This window comes from Plodia interpunctella, chromosome 26 (assembly GCF_027563975.2).
Source record: "Plodia interpunctella isolate USDA-ARS_2022_Savannah chromosome 26, ilPloInte3.2, whole genome shotgun sequence".
Classification (NCBI taxonomy): domain Eukaryota; kingdom Metazoa; phylum Arthropoda; class Insecta; order Lepidoptera; family Pyralidae; genus Plodia; species Plodia interpunctella.
Genome location: NC_071319.1, coordinates 653,710 through 665,607, shown reverse-complemented (window position 1 = coordinate 665,607; position 11,898 = coordinate 653,710). Strand labels below are relative to the sequence as shown.

General features: G+C 33.0%; 2 protein-coding genes across 4 annotated transcripts in view; both read left to right on the top strand.

The window, feature by feature from the left end:
* Positions 1-1,259: 1,259 nt before the first annotated feature.
* Positions 1,260-11,898, top strand: part of LOC128681020 (uncharacterized protein) — a 46,810-nt gene continuing 36,171 nt past the window's right edge. For 2 of the 3 annotated variants that reach the window (XM_053764528.2, XM_053764527.2), the window contains exons 1-2: positions 1,260-1,442; positions 4,210-4,475. In XM_053764528.2, coding sequence (XP_053620503.1) covers positions 1,409-1,442; positions 4,210-4,475 — 300 coding nt within the window. In that variant the 5' untranslated portion in view covers positions 1,260-1,408. The remainder of the gene's footprint in view (positions 1,443-4,209; positions 4,476-11,898) is intronic. The other variant, XM_053764529.2, reaches the window with a different exon arrangement.
* On the top strand, positions 7,643-9,880 carry Cpes (Ceramide phosphoethanolamine synthase). Its single transcript, XM_064436824.1, has one exon. It carries the CDS (start codon positions 7,839-7,841, stop codon positions 8,940-8,942), a length of 1,104 nt encoding a protein of 367 aa, XP_064292894.1. The 5' UTR covers positions 7,643-7,838; the 3' UTR covers positions 8,943-9,880.

Genomic DNA, 11,898 nt, shown 5'->3' with positions numbered 1-11,898 from the left:
TTTCTTTAAAATCATTGTCAATTAAGTTTACCTACTACTATTTATTGGTATTTTATCTATAGAAATGACATGTATCAATTACCTCTTTACATTAAACATTTTTGTACCTAACTACCATGTTTGTAACATGAAGTACGAGCGAATAGCTACATGTTTTTTTTATTTCCAATGACCCGTAGACAGAGAAAGCTACAGTCTCAGTCTTATCTTCCATTTCGCTCATACAAAAGACTACATGACAATATTTAAAAATGGAATAGAGCGATGCTTTGTCTGGCCCAATCTGCCTTTTTGTAAGCGATTAGCCGTATAATCTAGGTATTTCAATTGGTTACATTCGTCCGTTATCGAAAATAGTTTTCTTGGTCTATGGTATAATAAACTATTCTATGTCAGCCGGCAAAAAACCGTGCTTGCATTGTTGTGTTCCGATTTGAAGGGCGAGAGAGGCGGTGTGACTACAGGGTGCTGCGGCACTAGATCCTAGGACACGAAGTAGGCAACGCGAGAGTGACACACCTGGTATTGCAGGCGTTGATAGGCTGCGGTGACCACTTACCATCAGGTAGGCCGTATTACCTGTTTGCCTGCTTGGTATTGGTAATAAAAAAGTAAGTAGTTACTTCGCTAATAATGTCCCCTGAAGCGAAACTCATTGGTTCAGTGAAAGCCTTGGAAAAGGCCGTGGTATGTACTTATCAACTCAATTTTCAGCTTAACTGCCGAAACATGTTTTTAATTATATACTCTCCCACTTAATTAGACATGCTACCGGTGAAGCAGTGAGAAGGCCTTATACAGATTTCATATACTTAAATACATTCCTTTTTACAGCTTTAAAGTGAAAATCCATAGAACACGGAACGTTCTGTGTTATAGTGAAACTATTGTCTGTCATGCTTTTTCGATGTTTCCTATATGGCTTGGGCGAAAGATGAAATTTCCAAATATTACACCGGTTTGGCAGACTAATGAGTCTGCCAAACTTTCGCGGAACTGTGTAGTTACGCGACTTTTGCCGTTAGATGGCGGTAGTAATAAAAAAATATATGAGATGCCATTAGGCATTTATTAGGATCTCATTGAATATTGATTTTACATAGATATCTAGTGTTGATCGATTACTATTTTAGCATCTAACAAGTTGCAAATAAAAAATATATTTTCCTAGCTTTTTTATTACTACATACTTTGGCAATAATGATCTTTGCGTCGTTTACGTAAAAAAATATAAATGCTACACGACGTTTGACGTTGACATAAATCACAATAGTAAAAAAAAGTGAAAAGGTAAACAAAACAACTGATAGTAATTAATTGACTAAGGACGATATAAACTTACTTTATTACATCTAAATAAAACGTGTTATTAAATTTAATATATGATATTGTGAATAATTACTACAAAATGCATGGAGCAAGACCTAAGTTTATAAAACCTGGTAAGCACTGAACTTAACATTTGTAATAACATTTTACTCCGTTTTTACTAATTTTTTCAGTATTCTTTCACTGCGTAAAATGTAAAATTCGATATTTCATGGAAATTTATGCAATTTAAGAGGTTTTGGCGATTCTGTACTATTTCTATGTAAACAAGATTCTAACCTACAAATTAAACCTTGAAGTACAAAAACATAAATTGGAGTTATTACGATTGATCTTATAAATGCTGCTTAGATATCTCATGCTCACATTACATTCGTAGCTGTGACACCCCGAAGTCCCATTTCAAAATAAATATATAAATTTTGAAGGTTTGGCTGTGACAATGAGACTGTCTATCATATTGAGTTGTTCTCTTTGTCGGATTCAATCAACTCGCAAAGAAAGAAAACATTTATTTGCCAAAAACACGAGTACAAATATACAAATTGATGTCAAAATGAATTAGACCTACACGTTTTACCGAATATAGGTATGCAAATATAAATAAATAAAGAGGAGCATGCTATCCACTACAAATCCAAAACAAAAAAATAATTATAATGTATACTAGCACTAAATTCTATCCAAGTCTATCATTAAAGAAATCATTTAAAGTATAATAACATTTATCAGTTAATAAAGACTTGAGGTGCTTTTTAAATAGATTTAAATTTAAGCTTTTATATTGATTTGGAATTTTGTTGTAAATTTTCGGTGCCATACATACTATGCTATTACCGAGTAAAGCAGTTTTTTATGGGTGCATTCATAATCGATAAATATCTCGATGATTCCTCAATACAACATCAGCTAGACGAGGGAATAAATGAGCATTGGTTTTCACAAATGTTGCTACCTCAAGTATGTAAAGTGACAGAAGTGTAAGAATTTTGTGTTCTTTAAAAAACGGCTGACAACTATCAGTGCTTTGGAGTCTAAATATTGTGCGAATACAGCGTTTTTGCATTTTAAAAGCTATATCGTCGAATTGCCCCAAAAAATTATTCCATATCTAAGTATTGATTCCACTAAACCATGATAAGCCGTAAGAAGCGCTTTTATGTTTAATTCATTTGAGAGTTTAAATAGTACAAACGCCGAACTACTAAGTCTTTTACTAAGACAATCTATATGGGGTTTCCAGTTTAATTTAGAATCTATAGTTAGCCCTAGAAATTTTGTTGAGTCAACTTCTTTCAACACATGGCCTTGATATTGTATTTTATAATTTTCCGAATCAAGCGGTCTTTGACTAAAATGCATTATATTGGTTTTGTCAAGATTTATCTTTAAGTTATTTCTATCAAGCCATTCAATTATGGATGTTAAAGTTGCATTAATATCTAATTGAAAATGATTTACATCATTACATTTTATTGTTACTGTGCTATCGTCTGCAATCAAAGTCATATTATGTTTGGTAGTGTTTGGAAGATCGTTAATATAGATTATGAAAAGAAGGGGCCCAAGCACACTACCTTGTGGAACACCATATATTACAGAACGTTGAGTTGATAAGTAATGTTGTTCCGATTTTGTTTTAGGATTGAATTTTGAAATTTCTGTTAACTGTTTACAATTAGATAAATATAATTATTAAATGTAACACATTACCCCTAATTCCGTACGCTTCTTCTAGTAGTATGTCATGTTGAACATAGTCAAAAGCTTGTGTCATATCACAAAATATAGAGCATATGGGTTTTCTGATGTTAACTTCAGTTAATACAATTTTCAAAAAATCATAGATGGCCATATTTATATTTTTATTACGACGAAACCCCTTTTGTTCATTACACAATTTTTTTTTATCTTCAAAATAGATGTTTAATTGGTTAGAAAAATGTTTTTCATAAACCTTTGAAAATATAGAATTTAAAGCTATAGGTCGATAATATTGCATTAGTTCTTTGTTAATTTTTTAAAATAAAGGTTTAATTATGGTAGTTTTTAAGTCTTGAGTGAAAACACCAGCTTCTATACTAAGGTTTATTAAGTGACTAACATGATGACATATATGTTCATTTACAGCTTTGAGTATTTTGGTTGAAACACCATCATACCCAACACTATCCGTATTTTTAAGTTCTTTTATAATTTCATAAACTTCCTCTGGTGAGCATGGCGCCATAAACATTGAATGTTGTCTATGGGTAATCGCAGACACGGTATTTGCTCGACTTCTTTTTTCTGGTTTGATTTTGTCAATGAAATAATTATTAATTAGCTATTTCCTCCGGATTTGTTATATAGTGATCATCAACTTTAATTCGACTTATTGTTTCTTTTGGTATGTTCAGTCTAGCTTGATTTATAATGTGCCATGTGGCTTTTGATTTGTTCTCAGACGTCATTATTTTATAATTATTTTGACTTAATTTTGTCAATTTAATAATTTTTTTAAACTGTTTCGTGTATCTTTTGTAATTTAATTTATTATTAAGAGTAGGCTTTGATCTAAACTTCCACAAAAGACTTCTTTTCTTTTTACTAGAATTTTTTAATCCTTTGGAAATCCTAAGAAAAAGATCTGAACATTTTGCCGGTTTCCGATTGCCTTCTCCATTTCACATATGAGTTAGAGTGTGCAGGTTTCCTCACAACATTTTCCTTCACCAGAAGCAAGTAGTGGACAATAACTATACACGAGACAGATCAGTGAACAATTCGAACTAGGAAAGGTTCGTATCCTACTAGGACCTCTTGATTCACACTAGGGCGTCATAATCGTCACACCACCACCGCTTGGTGGAGATAATACCTATGTCAATATTTTAACAGGTGATGAGTCACTCTATCCTTCAAGAAATAGTGATGGAACCATAGAAGTACTCACAAATCCATCGCTAGAATCAGCATTGATAACGGATAACGATTCAAAAACAACATTTGTATATAACCGCTACCACCACCTTCCGTTGGAGGTTCAACGCCAGAAGTTACCGGTGTTTCAGTACAGGAATCATATATTGTATTTATTGGAGAATTATCAAACTTTGGTGTTGATTGGTGAGACTGGCTGCGGGAAGTCTACTCAAGTTCCTCAGGTGAGATGTTTAATTTATTTATTGAATAATATCCAGGCAGATACTGCAGCTCACGGGTATATATCAGGCACATTGAAAGTTCTATTAGTCTATTTAAAAAAAAAAAAACAATTTTTTACGACCTCAGTGACCCATAACACAAGTCTCGAACTTACTTTGGGTCTAGCTCAATCTGTGTGATTTGTCCCAATATATTTATTTATTTCAAAGACAAAGATTATTTATTTGCAAAAACATGAGTTTAGATTTTTTACAATGTGGTGTTAAAAGAAAACTTAATCCTACATGTTTCACCGTCCACGGGTATGCAGATTTAAATGCAGAGCATGCTATCATCACACAATACAAAATCGAATAAATAAAAGTAACTAAATTAATAAAATTTTTATCTGTGTCTCATTAAAAAAAATCATTCAAATTATAATAACATTTATCAATCAGCAACGACCTGAGGTGCTTTTGAAATAAATTTAAATTCTGTTCTTTAATTTGTTGTGGAATTTTGTTATAAATTTTAGGTGCCATACATATAATACTTTTACTGAGTGATGCCGTTTTAGAAGGGTGTAAACATAGTGTATAATTATCCCAATGATTTTGATAGATAGATAGATAAACTGTTTATTTATATCGAGGACACACAATATACATTTATGATACAGTGAACCATTAAAATAAAGGACAAATACACAAGAAACATTATATATTACATAACTATACAATCATGTGCCGCGGCGATATAAAAGCGTGTATCTCAGTGCATATTTTGCTCGACAAAGAGAGCAGGGCACTGGTTTTCAGATACCACCAGAGGGTACACGGGGTTTCACGCATATCGGAGACGGTACACTTAACACATTTAAAATAAAATAACATTGCTAATATTATGAAGACAATAGGAAGTAGACTAAACGAATACGAATTCAATTTAAACCGAAACTAACACGATAGCACCAGACAAATACAAGCCACTCGTCACACGTCACCACCAGGCAACGAAGTTGCTTTTTGGTTTTCTAAAATAAACGTCTCGATTTCTGAACACAACATCATATATATTTCTAATGTTTAATTCCAATATCGCCCATCAAATATTCATACCTATTAACATTATTTCTTACTTTTAAAAATAGAATAGAGTTTTCTGCCAGTTTGCATTGTAAATACTTCTTTTGAAAAAGGAATATTAATCGCTGTAATTAAATTTAGATGTAACACGACCGAATTATGTTTGGACCTGTCTTAAAATACGTTTGTATCCAGCGAGATTCACATTTACGCCGGATTGTAATTTATATTAATCACACGGGAATAGTGGATTTTCCTCTCGGTTTTTGGTTCGAGCTCAATTACATACTTTGACATCTAATTAAATAAGGAATATATGATTCTTACCGAGCAGATGTAGTATAAAAGCATTTCTGTTTAACTTATTTTTATTTCTGTGATCGACCTATAATCGACTTGCATACACCATTATGTAACTATATCGAGCTCATAATTTAATTCAATTTGTCTAACAGAATATACTATTACAGGCTGCATTGTGTTACCCTTGAACCCAATTTAAAAAAAATACTGGTGATCTGTATCGAATTAGCCCACACTGCCAGACACCCATGTTTAAATATTATTTTTATTATCAAATAAGCGATAATGGCCGCTAATTGTAGAGCCTTAAAGTGGGCTTTTGAATGCACCGTGTGGGTGTAACCGGTCGGCCGAGGTAAAAAGGAGACCTTGTCGATGTTGCCAGTGGCGAAAAATTTGCCGTTATTTGGGGAATTTCTTAATTCTATTGCTTAAAATGAATTAAAAAATAATGATGGATATTTTTTATTTTATTATATATATATATGTCATTTGTCACACGCAAGATTGAAGAAGATGAACATTTTATTTATTTATTCACTTGTAAAGTTGATAATTTAAAAAATATAATACTTTTAACCGCCTTTATTGCGACAACCTATTTAAAATTGATCAATTAATTTATTTCATACAAATACTTTATTACAATGATGATATATACCTATATAAAAAAAAAATAGATTCAGAAATCTCTTCTTCGTTCAACCCTTACCTTGCTTTATTTGTGGTAACAGATTAAAAAAACTGATTATGAATATTGGTTTAAATATAATGGTATTATTTTACTCTTTTTGTTCTGTGTATGTTTTGTCTTTTTTTTGTCTGTTTTGTGTTGTGGTGTTTTCTGTTTTGGCAATAAACGATATTCACTAATATTAACGAATATTAATTATTTATTTATAATTTAAAATTGTGTTATTTATTTTCGTTTAATTAATATTTCACAGCAAATCAATGCTAAAGTAATCATAACCTAAATTATTAAATGCCTCATATATCATTCAATTATATGGCGGATGCGAGCAGGATACTGGTAAATTTATTACATACTTATATTCTTATTAATTAATACAAGCAATTCATAATTATAATGATCTTGTAATATACTTCGTTGTGTTTCATAATAGTCCAGGAGGTAGCCCTAGAAGGGATCTATTCAACGTCACTCTATTTTTTTTTTTAATTCACATACTGCCTTGCTCAGCAGTGGATCGCGTCTATAGCCGAAAAGAATATTAATTTTAGACATATGCAAAAATATTTCTAATACTTTCACAATGGCTAACATGACAATAATTTAAATTATGTTCCAAGAAATTAATTTTCTGTATTACTAGATGTTGCCCGGGGCTTCGCTCCCTTAGGAATTTTGAGATAAGATTATAGCCTATAGGAATCTTGGATAATGGACACCTTTATAATGGTGAAATAATTTTTGAAATCGGTTCGGTAGTTTCGGAGATTACCCGCCTCAAACATTCAAACTCAAACGCTTACCTCTTTATAATAATAGTATAGATAAACAATAGTATATAATAAACTATATTTGATAATGAAAAAAATTGTGAGCGTAACTCGCGTAGTATTTTCTGGATTCTGAAATGCCAGAAATATTTATATAAATAAACAAACACCTTTGTAAAATAGGTAGGAACATAATTGATTGTATTTTACAAATTTGCCAGTTAACTAGCAATCAATGGCAGTACAAACCCAAAATTAATTAATGAGCCAGCGTTCGTTTTAAAAATTTCAATGCTGGTTATGGCCTATCGGGTGGCAGTGATCCGACACTGGCATCCCCGTCTCGCCCCCTGTTCGCGTCACTCCGCGCCGAGCGCTCGTACGATGCGCACGTCTCAACTCGTCCGCTCCAAAATAACGGTGCAAATTCGATCGCAAGTGAAGTGTTGACAAAACGTACCATTGTTTAATATAGTGTTTCCTATACATACGTTGTGACAGTGAAATGCGAACTAAACCGGATACAAAATGATGTGGCCGTCATCACAAGCGAGCAAGATTCTCTCCGCACTGTTATTCTTAGTGCTCGTATACTGCATTTGTATGGACACGTTCCTGTTTTTGCGGATACAGAATTACAAAATAGACCTTTTCGATGTGCCCGAAAACTGGACAGAGTCCTCGACGAGATCAGCCGTGAGAAATTACGAAGATGTGATTTGGGTTCCTTGCAGTATTAACCCTATATGCCACCCGACTGTCAAAGGCTTGATGGTTGATCACATAAACCATTACATATACGCGCCGTTGTGTTCGATGCTTGACATCGGACTGAAGATTTCGGAAAAGCTGTTGTTTTTGACACCGAATATGATATCGTTTTCGCATGTGATCATCGCGTGTATTGGTGCTAAATTGTTGACTTGTCAAAACTTAGCTGCTAGAAGATTAGCGATAGTGCTGTTCCAGATTAGAATGTTTTTAGATGATCTAGATGGACACGTAGCTAGGGAACGAAAGCACATAAAAGGGGAGAGATCTGAGGTAGGGACTTTGGGGTATTGGGTGGATGGGCTGTGTGATATGCTCGGTGTAATCGCTATGATTGTAGGTATACTTTTATATTTGAAAAATAATCCCCCAAGACGAGGATATAAGGGCACATCAGTTAACACATTGCCGTATCATCAGTTGAAAGAGATAAATTCTTCCGAGGATATAGAGAAAGATCACACTACCGAAATAGGGATAAGTTATAAAACGAAAGTCACGTTTCATAGGATAATTCAAGTTCTAGGACTGTTTTCTGGTCAGATGGTGCTTTCCTCGCTAGCATGGAATAGATATATAGACATATATCAGGAACTACTTGAGAATTCAACTGAATATGACATAATGAGACGCGAAACTGCGTTTCGATCTGGTATATTCTTCACGGCCACGGGCCTTTGGAGGGTGGTGAATCCTCACAGCTATTTACATTTGTTATCCATGGCTGTTTTTTGTGATAAGACGTGGGTCTTTTTGAAAATTGTCCATTATAGTGGATACTTGTGTTTGGTCATAGCTGTTGGTAGTTCGGAGTATCTGGTTGAGAATATAAGGTCGTTTGTGGTGAATGGTGCTGGTTGAGAATGTGTGAATCGCTTCGGTACAATGTATGTGACATTTGTATCTTTTTTATTATTTATTAATCCGGAAAAACAGATACAGATTCAAATTCAAAATTCTTTGTTCAATTTAGGATGATGGACATCACTTATTGACGTCAATAAATTACTTAAACTCAGTCTACTGCCGGCTTCCAAAGCGCAGGCGAAGAAGAAGCGGCGCAACAAACTTCACCGCAGCCTTTTCTCCAAGGACGTCAATTAACAAATATAGATCTTATACATATACATCATTAGGTTATCACTAAACAAAAAATCGCCAAATTGTAAACCAGTTTGTCGGCGAAAAATAAATTCATGGCACTTTTGACATAACCTAATATTATAATAATCTAAGATTTTTCTATTTCACGAGTCACTTATTATTATATCTATCTATTCAGTCACGGTTCCAAGCAAAATTTTCTTTAACTCTCTTTTAAAAATGTTTATACGTTTATCATGTTTATTAAAGAAACATATAGGTGTATCTGTGAAATAAAGTTTTTCGTTAGTTTTCGTTGGCAAAAATATTGTGTCAACGCGCACAATATTTTACGGATGTTAAAAACTATTACATAACTAAAGAAGCATAAATACAAACGTATTTCAAAAGTTTACTTATATTAATTAATAAACAAATCGTTTTATAATCTTGTTAAACATTTTCGAAATGGTTGTCAGGAATGGTTACAATTATTAATGACAATCTTTGTTCGCAGCTCCGCTCCGCCCGTGGTAATCAAAAATCAAATCATTTATTTAGAAATTAGGCCTTCACAGGCACATTTTCACGTCATATTCTAAATTAAATGATGTTTACCAAAGCTACAAACTACTAGCAGGTAATATATAATTTGACAGACTTTCGCATTTATAAGTAAATATTAATAGTAAATGTTACTTTCAACAAGCAAAAAACATTAAAGGAAATTTAATAATCATATAAAACAATAATATATTTACAAAACAATATATAAATATATATATATATATATATATATATATATATATATATATATATATATATATATATATATATATATATATATATATATATATATATATATATAATTATATAAGTATCAGGACAAATCACACAGATTGAGCTAGCCCCAAAGTAAATTCGAGACTTGTGTTATGGGATACTAACTCAACGATACTATATTTTATAACAAATACATATATAGATAAACATCCAAGACCCGGGCCAATCAGAAAAAGATCATTTTCCATCATGACCCGATCGGGGATCGGACCCGGGACCTCTCGGTTCACTGGCAAGAACCTTACCACTGCGCCACCGAGGTCGACAATATGTGACAAGTTTGTTTTTTTTATGACTTTATTCCGCTGCAACTTTTGAACGGCTGAACCAAATTTGATCAATCAAACATAAGAACCACCGCATAAAAGTTAGCTATCAAATAAAATCGCATCCAAATCGGTTCACCGGTTGATGAGCTACGGTGCCACGTACACAGTCAGACAGACACACGTAGCACCCCTCTTTTTGCGTCGGGTGTTAAAACACAATCTATCAACGGCTCTCTTTCATTTCACCTTCCTTCACTTCACTGATTTATTTAATTGACACTTATAGTTAAGCTATCGAGCTTGACTAATATACCTTATATTAGTCATTGGTATCTTACTAGTTGTGTTGTCAGCTCCAGGCTCCGCCTGCGGAAAAAACTAACCTATATCCCTCTTCAGCTCTCCGTCTAAATCCACACCAATCACCAAAATTCAAAATTAAAAATTCTTTATTCAATTTAGGATGATATACATCACTTATTGACGTCAAAAAATTACTTAAACTAAGTCTACTGCCGGCTTCCAAAGCGCAGGTGAAGAAGAAGCTGCGCAACAAACTTCACCGCAGCCTTTTCTCCAAGGTCGTCAATTAACAAATATAGGTCTTATACATATATTAAAAACCACCAGCTCCGATTCGACGTGTAGACGGACAAACAAACACGCTTTCACATTTCTAATATTACTATGGATATTATTTGTGATGTATACACATATATATTTGTTTTCGAAATCGACTGAAGATTTCGTTGAAATGTGAGCTTACAGGGTCAAAAAGGTCGATCTAGCGGATCCCATGTCTAGGAAAATTCGTTTCTTTTTCCATATTTCACAAAATATCGGTCGCCCGGAATACTTCATTCAGAAAATTTGTCTTTAACGATGACATTCAATATAAAAAAAAAAAGAATTTAAACGGAAATTGTTGAAATTATGCGTCTTTTTTTATGACGACCTCGGTGGCGCAGTGGCAAAGTTCTTGCCACTGAACCGAGAGGTCCCGGGTTCGATCCCCGGTCGGGTCATGATGGAAAATGATCTTTTTCTGATTGGCTCGGGTCTTGGATGTTTATCTATATATGTATATGTTATAAAATATAGTATCGTTGAGTTAGTATCCCATAACACAAGTCTCGAACTTACTTTGGGGCTAGCTCAATCTGTGTGATTCGTCCTAATATATTTATATTTAATATATCTATATTTTATCCTAATGTTAATCCAATAATCTTAGTTATCCTATTAATATTTGTTTAATAAAAATGAATTATGTAAATTAATTTTAAAAAGCAAGCAATGATTATTTGCAAACATTTGATAACCTTTTAGACAAACATATTTCATAACCAAACTGTATGTATATTTTTATTTATATTTTTAGAGAACATAAACTTTTCGAACTTTTTTAATTATTACTCGCAATTAATTAAAAGTACTGTGCCGGTGACATCATTCGCGCAGACAAAATTAATTGGCTAATTAGCTGGGAATGTGTCTAGCTTTAGCATATGTATTAAATTTTAATAGTTTTTAAATCGAACAAAAATAATAACCCAACGTATTTCAATATAAACAAAAAATATATTATAACTAGAGTTCCGCCCCGGCTTCGCTCGGGTAAA